This window comes from Narcine bancroftii, chromosome 1, assembly GCF_036971445.1.
Source record: "Narcine bancroftii isolate sNarBan1 chromosome 1, sNarBan1.hap1, whole genome shotgun sequence".
In the NCBI taxonomy this organism is placed as follows: Eukaryota; Metazoa; Chordata; class Chondrichthyes; order Torpediniformes; family Narcinidae; genus Narcine; species Narcine bancroftii.
Window position 1 is genome coordinate 356,916,927 of NC_091469.1, and position 15,880 is coordinate 356,932,806.

The 15,880-nt window shown below is 38.2% G+C and overlaps 1 protein-coding gene across 2 annotated transcripts in view; it reads left to right on the forward strand.

Annotated features, from left to right (window-relative positions):
* The window catches only part of vwc2 (von Willebrand factor C domain containing 2), a 162,867-nt gene that overhangs the window by 54,717 nt on the left and 92,270 nt on the right, over window positions 1–15,880 (forward strand). For both annotated transcript variants that reach the window (XM_069911981.1, XM_069911986.1), the window contains exon 3: window positions 3,151–3,280. In XM_069911981.1, coding sequence (XP_069768082.1) covers window positions 3,151–3,280 — 130 coding nt within the window. The remainder of the gene's footprint in view (window positions 1–3,150; window positions 3,281–15,880) is intronic.

Consider the following 15,880-nt stretch of genomic DNA (forward strand, 5'->3'; position numbering starts at 1 on the left):
ACAGGAACAACAATACATGCAACTTGGGCATGTGAGAAAGTGAAAAAATTTTGGGAAGATCTAAACCAGATATTAAATAAAATCACAAAAAGCAATATACCAAAAAAACCCAGAGATCTTCCTCCTAAGTAATATAAGAAATAAAGAATTTGGACTCGATTTAGATGGAGCACAAAAAAGATTTGTTATGATAGCCCTAGCTGTAGCAAAAAAATGTATTATGTCAACCTGGAAATTAGAAGACAACTTGAGAATACAACAGTGGTACATAGAAATGAATAAATGTATTCCATTAGAAAAAATAACATATCATTTAAGAAATAATATCACAATATTTGACAAATATGGGAGCCATACATGAAATACAATAGAGAAATGCTACCATGGACTTCCACCACCTAAAATGACAGAAGGAGAAGACAACGAAAAGAACTGACTCAGTAAAATTTCTTGTTTATTTTTATTGTGACAACATTGTTTAATGGGTTTAATGTATCTTATAGATTGAACTTCAAATAAATGGGAAAGGGGGTGAGGGAGGGAGGGAAGGGAGGGGGGAAAAGGGGAGAAAATGACACTGTGTATATTCAAGAGAATATTGACCAAGAGTATGTATCTTGGTCAATATGGTTTATAGTGTGAAAAATAAAACATTTTAAAAAATCAATATCATGTTTTCTTACAAGGAACTTTTCCAGGATTTAAATAAAGCTACTAGGGATTTTTTATGGAAAGGTAAATTACCAAGGGTAGCATTAAATAAGCTTACTTGGAAGTATGCATTAGGTGGATTGCAATTACCTCATTTTCAGAATTATTATGAGGCAGCCCAACTTAAATTTATTAGTGGTTTGATGGATTTGAATCAATCTCCAAGTTGGGCTAAAGTTGAAATGGCATATATTTCTGAAACTTCAGTACATCAATTTATATTTTGGTGGAATATAGATTTATTATGGGAGTATAATGTGCAGATATTAAAACATCTGTTGATGTTATGGACAAAAAAGCATAAGATTATAGGATCAAAGGGTAAATTATCTATTTTAACATCATTAAATAATAATCAGCTTGTTCCTTTTTCATTGTTTAATAGTCATTTAAAGAATTGGGATTTTAAGGGTATAAAAGTATTGCAGGATTGTTTTGTAGAAGGTCAATTTCCTTCCTTTACTCAATTGAAAGAACGTTTTGATATTGCCAAAAATTCTTTATTGGTTTATTATCAACTTCGATCATTGGTTAAAAAAAATGTATGTTAGAGAGATGATTTTACCTGTATTGTCAGAGTTTGAGTCTTTGATTTCTTCTGTGCCTAAAAAGGGTTATATTTCTGTTATGTATCAAGTATTACAAGATGATATCGATGTCGGAATGGGAAAAATCTAAGTTTAAATGGGAAAATGATTTAACTTTTGTTTTTCTTGAAGATTATTGGACGCAAATGTGTCATGATAGTGTTACTAGATTGACGAATGTACAATATGGAATGGTTAATTATAATTTTTTGCATCAGTTATATTTAACTCCTGAGAAATTGAAAAAATATGGCTTTAGTAATTCAGATTCCTGTTTTAGATGTGGTACATGTGTTTGAACTTTTTTACATGCTGTTTGGTCTTGTATGTATGTACAACCATTTTGGGAAGAAATTAAGTCAATTTTGGAAAAAATGTATAAGATTAAGTTACCATTAGATCCATCTGTTTTTTTACTGGGTTATGTCATTCCTTTAAAGGGATTGGGGTTGGATAAATTTCAGATTGCATTTGTATATTTAGTGTTGTCCGTAGCTTGAAAATGTATAGCAAGTACATGGAAGGATAATACAGTGATTAGTATAATGAGATGGCATAATGAAATGAAAGCTTGTATTGTTATGGATAAAATTACCTATGTTTTGCATGATAATTATTCTTTTTTTGTTAATAAGTGGTCATTATATTTGGAATATATGCATTTAGAGGTACTTTGATTTATTTTAGTTTTTTTCATATATATATCTTTGGCTCTCCTTAAGAGAGCTGGCTGAAGGGGTGAGAGGGGGGTGGGGTTTCATTTTTTTTTCTTTTTATTTCCATATATATAAAAATTTTGTTGTGAAGTGTATTTGTATGTTTACCAATAATTTTTCAATAAATAAAGTTTGAAAAAAAGGAGGATCACTAGGACTCTATCACTACATCACTTTTCCTTGAGATGTTTAATCTAACAAAATGACACACTAAAACAATATTTCAATTTAAAATTCAATACAAATGTAAACACAACTTTTATATGTGACCTTGGGTAAGGAGGGGCATCAATTGGAAGGTGTCTTTACCTTGGGTAGGTCTTACTTTGATTGACATGAGAAAATTACTTTAGATTTACACCTGCCTAGGTGGTCAGGTGACCTTCCAGTGTAAGCACATGTAAACTTCTTTGTCAGACCAACTTCCTGTCCAACCTGTTGGAATATCCTGCAACAATCCAAAGATGTGCTTAATATGCTAATCTTAATTAGGTGTGCAGCAAGAAAATCAGGTTTGAGTTGATCAGCATGTGAGATAGTAATGAGTAATGAAAGTTGTCATACACATGTACAATGTACAGATGCTTTAAAATTCTGAGAGAATGGGCGTGAAGGAATCAATAGGGAGAATGGGACAAAAAGGATTGCCCTGTGAGGTAGCATAGGCTTGATGGACTGAATGCCCCCCCCCCACCCCGTGTCATAAGAAGCTATGAAATAGTATAATATGAAACATTAATTTCCATGACACTTCATCAGGACAATATAATTGAAGTAACAATTTTTGGTTACAGGAGTTATGCAATGTTGATATCGATATATCTTCCACATTTGCTATAGATGGTTTCACCATATTATAAGAAGTTTTAAAAATAATGTTCAGAGTCTAAATATTCTTAACTTGGGATCATGGTGTCATTCCTGTTATAATGCAGATAAGATGGAAAAAGATATTGTATAATAGTAAAACTGTCCTGTTCTTTTCATTCAGTGGTACAACAGAGTGCTGAATATGGTAACAATGATGCAAAACACACTCCACAAATCTTCATTAATAGTATTTTTCTTGGTTCATGAACTAACTCCAATGAAGTGAGCCTTGTTCTGTCACTGCTCAAATGGTGTTTCCATTTTAGGTTTCTCCCTGCGAGAAATGTCGCTGTGAGCCTAATGGGGAAGTGCATTGTTCCGTAGCAGAATGTGCTCAGGTTGAATGTGTCGATCCAGTGTATGAACCAGATCAATGCTGCCCTGTCTGCAAAGATGGTATGTGCTCTTTCAAAATAACTCACTCGACTTACTATTTATGTTCAAAGATAATTTAAATATAAAAATGCTTCAAGTAATTTTAGGAAAGTTGTTTGCTCATTGTTTATATTTTATGAAACATTTTATCTTTAACTGGTAATATGATCAAGGAATTTCCAAGATCCAATCAAAATGTAACTTTTAAATCAAATTTAGGAGGATTTCCCATATTCTAATGATGCACAATTTAGTTATGCTCAAAGTGAATGGTCCAATAAGGATCAAACATGTAATTTTTACCAGTTTACTTTAAAATGTTTCAAATAAGCTACCTGATAGTCATGCATTTCTTTGAAAGGAATAGAAACATCAGGCTGTCAGAACATATAATTTAAGCTAAATTACCAGTTGAATTTATTGAAAGTAGCAAAATATAAATGTAGTGGAACAAGGTTGAAGTGTCATATAACTGATTTTGCGAAGAAGGAAACAAATCTCTTTGGACCATTAAAAGCATCTTTAATCTGAATCCTTTCAGTGGATCAATCCTTTTCCTCATCAAAAAAGTTCGAAAACATAGCCTAACTTTTTTTTTAACTCATTCAGTGTTTGTGTGTTGCTGGTAAAGCCATTTATTATTCAAGCTGATTTTCTCTTGAAAACATGTTGATAGGCTGTATTAGTTATCCACCTTTTTGAACAGCTGCCATTAATGTGCTGGAGGTATCTGCCGATGAGAAAGTTATTCCAGCATTTTGACTCGGCAACGTGTCTCCAAATCAGGATGGCATATGTTGTAGAAGAAATGCTTCCTGTCTTCATTCTAGTTGGGTTTGGAGACTCCTTGAAAAGGTACTGCATTCAATTTTTGTAGCCATGACTGTGGTGGAGCAAATGGACCTTAATGTGAAATGAAAAAAACAATGTGCAGCTATATTCTAGCTTATGAAAAGCTCTTGAGTATTATTGGAGTTGTGCCCATTTGCAGAAGTGATGAATACTCCACCTCACTTCTGATTTTCACCTTGTAGATAACGAAAAGACTTTGAAGGGTCCGGTGGTGCTTTACTCACCAAAGACGGCCACCATTTTCTACCAAGAAATTGCCTTGAAATATAGTGCTCAATAGCTTTAGTTGTGCATTGGAATATATTGTCAAATGGGAGATGTTTAGACTCCGTCACGGAGAACATTAGTGATACTGTCTATGAACATATTGTAACGCGACTGAATGCACTCAGATACAAGTGAGGAAGGGAGGGGACCCTTGAAATCAACACTGACTCATTCGAAGTTGCGCTTTGTTGGGGGTTAGAAGTGCGGCTTGCACTTAGCACAGACCTGGGAGCACCTGGACATTTCCCTGATGTTCTCAATGGTGTAAGGCAGGTTGCGTGCCTTGACGAAATGAGCCATGTGAGTGATGCCCGGGTGGCAAAGCTCATCATGCAGTCACTGCAACTGGCTGGTGTGTGCAGAGACACAGCTTCCTCTTGACAGGGCATCTGGGGGTTCATTGAGAGTACCTGGCTTGTATGCCATGTCATAATTATAGATGGAGAGTTCGATCCTCCACCTAGCGATCTTATCATTCTTTATTTTACGGCTTTTTGCATTATTAAACATAAATGCCACTGATCGCTGGTTGGTGAGCAGTGTAAGTTTTCTGCTGGCCAGGTAATGCCTCCAGTGCCTGATGGCCTCTACAATAGCTTGAGTCTCTTTCTCCACATGTGGGTTCCGAAGCTCAGAGCCTTATAGGGTGCGGGAGAAAAGGGCAACCGGCTTGCCCGCCTAGTTAAGGGTAGCAGCCAGAGCTACGTCAGAGGCATCGCTTTCCACCTAGAAGGGTGCATTCTCATCCACGACATGCATGGTGGCCTTTGTGATGTAGCTCCAAACATAGTCGAAAGCTGCCTGAGCTTCAGCCAACAATAGGAAAGAGGTGGACTTTAGGAGAGGGCAGACCTTATCTTCATAGTGAGGGACTCACTAGGCATAGTAGGAGAAGAAGCCCAGGCACCTCCTTTAGGCTTTCATGGTCCTCGGGATTGTGGATAAACTTCTGGAGGTTAGCATCACGGTCTTTCAGAGAGTGTCCACAAATGGTGACGTTGTTGAGATAAAGGAAGATGGCCTTCAATCTATAATCGTCGACAATTATGTCCATCTGTCTCTGAAAGATTGAGACCCCATTGATGATACCAAAAGGGACCCTCCGAAACTGATAGAGCTGTTTGTCTGCCTCAAATGCTATGTAGGGGTGGTCCTCAGAACAGATCGGTAACTGATGGTATGCAGCTTTCAAGTCAATGATTGAATAGACCTGGTACTGTGCAATTTTGTTTACCATTTCTGAAATTCGAGGGAGGGGGGGTACGTGCCCAGGAGTGTGAAGCAATTAATTGTTTGGATGGAGTCAGTAACTTGCCTCGACTTTTCTTCCCCTTTCACCTGGGCTCTCCATGGGCTGTTGCTAGTGTTACAAGCCCAGAGAACCCCAAAACCCAGCAGCAATAGATATTCACCAAGACAAATGGTTACTTAAACAAAAGTTGCTTTTGATTATCTTTAAACATGAAAACAGAATCACATTTTAACTTATCACTATTGACTTAACTAACCTAACTTAACCCCCTTCTAATTCTAACCTCACATGTATGTAATGTGTGTGTAAGTTAGAAAGGTTCTTTGATTCACAGTCCAATCACATTTCTCATTCCTCCAAGTTCACTGGTTTCAGGCAATTCTTATACTGTGCTCAGAATTTAACATTTAAAAAATTCACCAGGCTTTGGTGCTTGAAAGATAAATGGTTACTGCTCAGGAAAGTTCTTGTCAGTTTTCAGATAGAGATTTGTTGTACGCTGGACACCCAGCCACTTCAGTGCCTTGCCGAAGAAACTTGCCCTCTCAGGGATCTCCAGATGATAACCTCTTTCTTTCAGGTCACCACAGAGTTCCTCTTTGTTTCTCTTATTTCAAGTGAAACATTAGACAGCCAGTCCTCTCCTCTTCCATGAACCATAAGGGCTTTGACCAGGCTGAACTAAGAACTCACAACCCCTCTTCCAAATGGGTTTTCCCACAGGTTTACCAGCTTGTCCTGTTCCAGTCTCAGCTGCTGTTGCTGGCTGTATAACTTTAGAACTGATCTCTCTCTCTCTCTCTGCTTGCTTGTCCCTCTTAGAACAGCAAATTCTCTTCCAGACAGAATGCGGTTCCAACAAGCTCTTTCATCTGTTGCCTTCCTGTAAATAACAATCCATTAGTGAAGTATCTTGGGCACTCTGCGAAGCTCTTGCAAAGGCTGTGGGGCCAATATGTCTAGCATTAGCAGAGCTCCAGTATTTCAAATAAGTTCTATTTTAAAGTGTTTGTATGTGACCCACACTAACAAACCTTGCTCTATTTATCTCCCAAAAACATCTATATTCTATCACACTAGGCTCGATGTTTTCTTTGAGCAGCCATTGTGTCTCGGCTCTGATAAATGTGTCGCCTGCTTTTTGTAGCTATTGGTTTGCAATTGGGAGTCAGGTTTGGAAACGGTGGGGGGGACAATCAATATTTAGGGTGGAGAGACCACATGTGGTGTCAGGCTTTTGGGACCTTCCGTTCCACACCGTGGTTGGAGGGAGTGGTAATGTTTTTAAGATGACACAGGAAGTCCAGGCCCAGCAACACAGGAGCACACAAATCCTTTAGTGCATACACTCAGAACTTACAAAATTCCCCCCTTTTATAGTTAGAGACACAGTACAATACCCCTGGATCATTGCAGAGTGTGAGTGCAAAGCTAGGAAAATACGATAGTCCACCGGGTACACTCTTAAGTTGTACCACAGAGCTGTCGCAAAGTTTATAAAGCTCTCCATGGAGCCAGTGTCTACTAAGCAATTAGTTAAATGTCCATTTATCCTCACCTCCATCGTCGAGCTACTCAATTGGTGAGGTATTGCCTGATCCAGGATTACCAATGCCAGTGCTCCAGAAACCCGTCCTTCCCCATGTTGATGTTGACTCTCTCCTCTTGGTCCATGGGCAGACAAGATGGCACTGACTTCGAGGCCCAGCAAGATGGCTGCCGTGGCTTCCCACGATGCTTCACTTCCGGTGGTGGATCCCGCCACGAGGCACAGTAAGACATTGGTGGTGAACAGCATGGAGAGGAGGAGGCCAGTCCTTTGGAACTCAGGCATGCGTCAAGCGATAATTCGGGGATTGCACATGCAGTCGCCCTCTTTGGGTTTCCTTTAGCCTGGCGGGCCTTCACCCCAGTGCCCTCAGAAAAGCTGCCGCTTTCACCTGTGAGGTCATTAGCTCCCAGTTGGGCCTGCCCGAGTGCTTTCGCCAGCTCCAGGGTGCTGGCCAAGTCTTTCTCTCCTCCTCCAGCAGTCCTGCCTCAAGGGTGTCCCGGATTTGTTCCTCCTCTCTCAACTGAGCTGTGGCTGCTTTGTAGTGGCATTTTCTGGTCAGAGCCCACAGTTCAAGGACATAGTCATCCAGTCACTCACCCAGACGCTGACGACATTGAGAGAGCCGGGGCCTCACCAGCACGTTGTTCTGAGGTCTCCTGTAGTAGGACTTCAAGCCTTCTATGGCCGACTCATCAGTAGCACAGTCTCTGATGACAGCGAACCCCATGCGGCTGACTCGAGAGAGAAGTGCCGATCTCAGGAGACTATCCGAGTTGAAGACATTTTATGTGGCCATCAGGTTGGACTGGAGGCACTCCAGACAGTAGGGAAATTCCTCTGGGGCCTTGGGACAGAGGGTTGATCTAGAGCAAGCCTGGCTTCATCAGGGCTTCCATCTCATTTCAAAGTTAAGCTATTAAAATTATAACACGACTGATTACACTCTTAGACAAGCGAGGAGTACAAACATGTTTTAATAGCTTACAATCAATGGCCAGTAGACACAATAGTTCTCAGGTGTATCTGAGGTAAGGCAGGGAAACCAGGGTTTATATTGGTGTAGGTGAGGGTGAAGCCAGAGGAGGAGCCAACCATCTGAACAATACATAGTCAGTGAATCTCAGTCCACTGCACATATCAAATCTGAAAACTATGGGGTTGGTGCACCATTGTGTGGTTTGCTTGGAGTTGGGAATGAAAGCTAATAATTCAAGGTCAAGGTCAAAAAAGAACTCATAGTCAACCACATTATTCCAATATATCACATCCTCAGTCAGACGCGAATTCCTCAGCAATTAAAACAATCTGCATGAAACAGAATCTATAATGGTGCCTTTCTCTTAAATAGTTCACTTTGATTGGATCATTGATTTAGAATATCTCAATTCTGTTGGATGCAGCTACTACCTAATTCATGGGGGTTGTTACCAGATTCATGGCTGAAACTAAGCTAGGCTGGTTTTGGCTGAGTTCTAATGAACTCTCACTGAAGTTTAGCACGTTTTCAGCTTTAACACCAGATTTACTTAATACCCGAGTGTTTGAAATGCTGTTATTAGGATGTGTTTATTTTTTGTAGCTGAAGTAGTTCATTCAAAATCATGATTATACATTGCAAGCCCATAACAGAATTGCTTGTTTTGTCTTTCAAGAAGGTGGAATGCATTAGAAGGCCAAATTTTTATTTCCACAGCCCATTTTAATGCAATATGCATCTTAGGAGCTTCCTTCAGTTTTCAGAAATGTCACAATTATTGAGATCAAATAGTGTCTTTGGTTATAATTTTTCACCATCAGTAATTTCATAACTTGGGGAAAAGAAATAAAGTGAGGATGCTTTTCTACATCCTCACAGCTGATGAACTCCACAGATGAGACCTAACTGAGAATGGTTGGTGATGCATTGCTTGGCAATGGGCACTACAGTGGTTGTTGAATTTCCAGGTTTAAATGTTGTTGGATTAAAAGTAGTTACTCACAATTGTTCAATTAATTGTTCAATTAAACCCAGTTATCCTTAGTTCGAAGAAATTATATGAAAGATACTGTTAATTATTTCACTAGACTATTAAAACTATGAGTCATGCCTTGAAGCGCAGAAAGGGCATCCCTTGCATCGAAGCTTGGTCTGGCCATTCACTGCAACAGAACTTCCCTCAGCCGTCTTGGACCTCACCATGCGTTAGATCTGGGAGGGGATGTTGAGAGGGTGGGTCTGGACCTGTACAACCCCATCTCACCTAAATCCATTCATGCACATGCTGTTCCTTTCTGAAGAGTGGGATGTCTTCCTATCAAATCCCACAAACTGACTGAAAGGAACCATCATCATCATCGTATGGGATGGATCACTAGAAGAAAACTGAATAATTGAAGAAAATATTCAATCAGCTATACCTAAGCTGCTGTTAACATTCCTTTAATATCAGTAGGATCTCATCACATAAATAACGATGTACTTGCATTGCTACAACCAAAAGGATACAGTAACTTTATTCTAAATATTGGCTTTGAAAATATTAGTATTAATAGGAAATATTTTAAATTTCTGAAGCCTGCTTGACAAAAACTCTGAATAAGTTTGGTACCATTTTGCATTCATGGATTGAAGTAAAGTTCTCTCTCGTTCATTTCAGGAAACATTTTACACTAGGCAAAAAAAAAATTGACTATAAATTGAATGTTGTTGTAAAGGCACAAGTATAGGCTAGTGAATAAAAGACAAGACAGAAAAATCCCAAAAGACATGTGGCCAAAGGCAGTCTGTGCTATTGAATAGACCCTGAATGATCAAAGGACTTTCCTTCTCCTTTAAGTCTCAGTTAGTGTTGATGGGGTATCGACAGCAGATTGGTGATCAGGAAGGTGTGGAGGTCATTGGAGAGAACTTGCCAGCTCTTTGAAATGGCGCCATATAATCATTTGCAACTACCCAAGAGAGCAGAGAAGTCTTTGGTTTATCTTTTTAATCTAACAGGCACCAGCTTCAACAGTATGTCATTAATACATTACTTCACAAGAGTTTCGGCACAGTGTGTGCTCAAATCTCTAGAGTGGTTCTTGAATCCACAACCTTCTGGCACAAAGATAACTTTAAATTTGTGAATATACAATTAATTTTATTGTGTAGATCCCTGGCTTTTTTCCATTTAATTCAATTAAATTCATTTCAACATTTCATCATTAACTGCAAATGTGTATGGTTATTAAGTTCAAAACAACAAATTTATGGCAATCATTTCACCAGTAATCTCATGCAAAGCTCACACAGGGCTAAATATAGAAACATAGAACAATACAGCAAAGGACCCTTCAGCCTACCATTTCTGCACTGACTATGGCGCCAAATTAAAATAATTCAATTTGCCTTCACATAAGTCCTTATCCCTGCATTCCCTTCCTGTTCAGGTGTCTATTCGAAACACTGCACAATGTTGGATCTGTCGAGCTCCTTCACCCCACATCTGGAATACCTAACAGTGAAGTGCTTCCCCTAATGCCTGCTGTGAGAATTATACTGACTGCGTTCTCCATACCTCCTCAGGTAAATGTGAAGCTAGCACTACATGAACTATTCACCTCCCACAACAACCTCAAAATGAAGCATTTCCTGGCCACATTTATTGCCAAGGACTTCAACCCATCCTGCTTAAATTCCACCAACATGTCTTCTGCCTCACCACAGATCCCAACGCCCGGAATCACTTCCATAAAGAATGCCCACTATCCATCCTTCAGTGGGTCAGATCACTGGGCTATGCTGACTTACCCACACACAAGATGAAGCTGAGGGAGGGAGGGTCCAGTGGTGAAATCATTCATCCATAGTCTGAGGATTCAGAGGATATCCTACGCGACTGTTTCAAGTCAGTAAAATTCAAGGATTCACTGAACAGCCTCAAGCAATACATCAAAGAACAAATTTTGTAACATGTTCATGATAATAAATTCTGACTGCCATTACCACATTCATCAGTAAGTGTGTAGAAAGACTATATGACCAGGAAGATGTCAAGGGTCCCCCATATTATGAATACATTGGGAGGTTGACTCAGTGCTAAAGGCCAAGTTAGTGAGTGGTATTCAAGTCAGGAGATCAGGCCCTCACAAGTGTGATCTCCAAGGCTGTAAAGAAATAAAAGAGATGGTACTGCACCAAGCTTGAGTCCCTGAAGAGCATTATGGACACACAGTGACTATGGCAGGGCATGCATGCCATTACAAAATGCAAAGCAAAGCACAGAATGCAATGACACAACATTCCCCCATGAGTTAAATATGCTCTGTGGTCATTTTAATCTGTGAGTCAGCAGGGAGGTGTTATCCACATCAAGACCATGGTCCCCTGCTGCAGAAATCAGGGTGACCTTCCAGAAGGTTAACCCACAGAAAACGATGAGCCTAGATGGAGTCCCGGGACATGTCTTGAGAGCTTGTGCTGATCAACTGGCATGTGTAGTCACAGGCATCTTTAATCTCTCCCTACAATATGCCAAACTTGCTTCAAGAAGGCCACCATATTGCCAGAACTGAAGAAAAGTACAACATGCCGAACTGACTACAAATTGGTGGCTTTGACATCCACCATCACAAAGAGGTTTGAGAGGTTGGTCATGGCTCACATCAGGCCATTTTAGATAGCCCAAAAGTTGAGATGTAAAGGCAGAGAAACTCCACCTACCTTTCTGAATGTGCGGAGGCCGTCTCTGAGCCACATAATCCAACCCCTCTCTGAGAAGGATAATCTCCGCAGCACAGACCTCCGCTGATCAATCTGAAAGTACAGCCGTGCCAAGAGGCTAGTTAGGCATAGGCTGATGATGCTGTCAGCCCATCTTCCCACTCACCCCTTTCCCTCCATCAGAGGTGGCAGGGCAGCAGGAGCCCTCAGGGCCGGCGGGGCAGTGGGAGCTGTCAGCGGGGGCCGGCTGGGCAGCGGGGATCGGCGGGGCAGTGGAAGCCATCGGGAGCAGCCGGTGCAGACTGGGGCAGCCACACCAGGCCTCTTTGGCCTTCGGAGCTGCTCTCTGTGGCTCAAAACATGGCAGAGCAATGGCCATCTTCCCTACCCATAATCCCCCACACAGCTTGAACTGTTCTGGGAACTATAGAGTAATTTCAGCTGCCTGGGGGATATTTATGTCGTATTTATGACAGTTGACCCACCTCCGTTGGATTCGGATGGCACTATGAGGTGCCTCTGGATATGAATAGGATGCTGGAGCAGACTTTTAGGGCTGCTATCTGAAAAGTAAGTTTCCATTTTTCCATCCGCTCCGTAGCTGGTCTCGAGACAGAGGCCCAACATAAAATGGCCTATCAACTCAAGTCTACCTGCCATCCTTGACCAACTTCAGTTTGCTGACTAGTCAAACAATTCCACAGCAGATCCAATCTCTCTAGCTCCACATTTGGCCCCAGAACATATGGGTACCAATAACGTGCATGTTAGACTACTGTTTATACACACAGCTCTGCCTTCAATATCATATTCCTGAGCAAACTCACTCCCAAACTTCACATTCTATGCTTCAGCATCTCCCTCTGCAACTGGATCCATGAATTTCTGTCTTACAGACCACAATCAGTGAAGATGAGTAACAAGATCTCCTCTACGATCACACTCAATACCAACACCATTCAGGGATGAGTACTCAGTCCACAGCTGTACTCACTTTATTCCCACCACTAAATAGTGAAATACCATTCCAACTCCATCTTCATATTTGCTGATGATGCCACAGAATTGGATCAGGTATCAAATAACAATGAGATAGAATACAGGAAATAAAAATTGAAAGTCCGAGGCATTGTGCCAAAATAACAAACTCTCTCATAATGTCAATAAGATGAAGGAGATGACCATTGACTTTAGAAGAGGAGGGAGAGTCCACACCCCTGTCCTCATTAATGGCACTAAAATCTAAAGAGTCATCAGCTTTAAGTTCTTTGGAATAAATATCTGATGACCTGACCTGGTGTTGCTGCACTTTTACAATGGTCAAAAAGGCGCGGCAGCAGGGAGCATGGAGTGATGGCATAGGCGAGAGACGTGAGTGGACATCTCTCCCAACAGATTAAAGAAAAACCCATTTTGAAATACCCTTCTAACAATATAAAAGTTTTAAGAAAGTATTATAAGCAGAAGCAGTAATTACTATGAAGAAAACTAGAGCTCAAACGATGAAGAAACCAATTTTAAAGCCACAGTTTTTAGATATAAATAGGATAGTAAATTTGTATTATAGGATTCATATTTAAGAGGCCATATTATTAGTTTTACATCTAAACTTAAAAAGCAGTATTTCGTTAATACAGATAGATTAGAGAAAGAAAGAAATGTTTTGGAAAAAGAATTATAAAGAAATCCATTTTATAAAGAGAAAAAAGTACAATTAACCTAAGAAATTGAAATATAATATTACAAACTTATATGTTTGAATATTTATTGCAAAGATCTAAATGAAACTATTATGAATTAGGAGAAAGGGCACATAAAGTCTTGGCATAGCAATTGAAATCTGAACAAGCATCAAGAACAATAAATGCTGTTAGAAAAAAAATTGAGAATTTTATATAAACAGGATATTAATGAGAATTTTATAGGAAATTATATACCTCAAAAGTTGAACAAGATCAAGTTAAAATAGATAATTGTTTAAATAAATTACAATTACCCATTTTGAATGAACGGATTAGGGAAGATTTGCAGAAATCAATAAATCTTAAGGAAATTACAGCAGCTCTTAAATCGATGCCAACTGGTAAATCTCCAGGAGAGGATGGGTTTACTAAAGAATTTTACAAAAAAATTCAGAAGGTTTATTTCCTCTGTTTATTGAAGTTTTAGAGAAAGCTAGAGGAACACAATCTTTGCAAGACTCTTTTTAACAATTATTCTTAAAAAAGATAGATTTGAATCCAGAGTCATATAGACCAATTTCATTATTGACTGTTGATTATAAACTTTTGACTAAGGTTATAGCTAATAGATTAGCTCAATATTTACTGACGCTGATTCATATGGATCAAGTGGATTTTATTAAAGGTTGTTATTCAGGAGGAATCCAACTTACCAATAGCCTTATCATTAGATGCTGACAAAGCATTTGATAGGGTTGAATGGTGTTTTTTATTTAAAGTGTTGGAAAAGTTTCGATTTGGACCAATATTTATAAGTTGGATTAAGGCAATATATAAACAGCCTATGGCTAGAGTTGTGACAAATGGTCTTTTATCTGAGTCCTTTAAGTTAGAAAGATCAACTAGACAAGGTAGTCCTTTGTCACCTGCATTATTTACATTGGTGATAGAATCTTTAGCAGAGTTAATAAGGCAGGATAGTGATATAAAATGTGTTAAAACAGGGTTGCATGAATTTAAGATTAGTTTATTTGCCATTTATGTGTTGATTTATTTAACAGAACCACAAGAGTCGTTAAAAGTTTTATAAGAAAGATTGAAACAAAATGGAGAATTATCAGGATATAAAGTTAATTGGAAGAAAAGTGAACTTATGATACTGTCTGAAGCTGTTTATTCTTCTTGTAAAGATGTAGCATAGTTTAAATGGATAGATCTAATTAAATATTTACATATTAAAATAGATAGAGATATAAATATTTGAATGTTTTAAATTATTTAATTATTTTCTAAAATTAAAGATGATTTAGTTAGATGGAAAGACTTACCGATAACTTTAATGGGGAGAGTGAATTGTATTGAAATGAATGTATTTCCAAGACTTCAATATATTTTTCAATCTATTCCATGTAAAATTCCTAATTTTTTTAAAAGATTTGAATACAGTAGTTAGGAAGTTTTTTTATAGAAGGGTAAAATGACAAGAGCACCCATTCATAAATTAACATGGAAATATGAATTAGGAGATTTACAATTTTCAAATTTTCAAAATTATTATAAAGCTTCTCAGTTAAAATTCATTAATAGAATGTTTGATCGTGATAACTTGTTGACTTGGGCAGAAATAGAATTAAATAGAATTAATAAAAATAGAAGGAATCAGTTTGTTTATAAATGGAATACTAAATTGCTATGCAATAAGTCGCCAATATTATCTCATTTGATATAAATATGGGATAAGGTAAATGAATAAATTGGTACTCAAGGTAAAATATCTATATATGCTCCTCTGAATCAATAATAAACCTTTTCCTTTTATGGTTAACAATCACCTTCTTAAAATTTGGGATCAGAAAGGTATTAAGATAGTAAATAATTGTTATGAATTAAATCTATATTTTTCATTTGGAAAAAATGAAAGAAAGATATCAAATACCAACCCATTCACTTTTTTGTTATCATCACATTAAATTGTTGTTTTATGATTCTTATGGGAAAAATTTGGAACTTCCAAAGGAGTCAAAATTTGAAATGATAATTCAGGAATGTGGAAAGAAAGGATTTATATCTGAAATATATAAATTATTGCAACAGAAAATGTCTAAAATAAATTTACAAAAGTCAAGATTAAAATGGGAAAATGATTTTGGAATTGAATTTAATATAGATCATTGGAAAACTATTTGTAAAGCTAATATGACAAAGATTATTAATGTTCGATATAGACTTGTTCATTATAATTTTATACATCAGTTATATTTAACCCCAGAATGTTTAAAAAGATAAAATTTTATTTATTCTGATTTATGTTTTAGATGTAAGAATGATAAGGGGA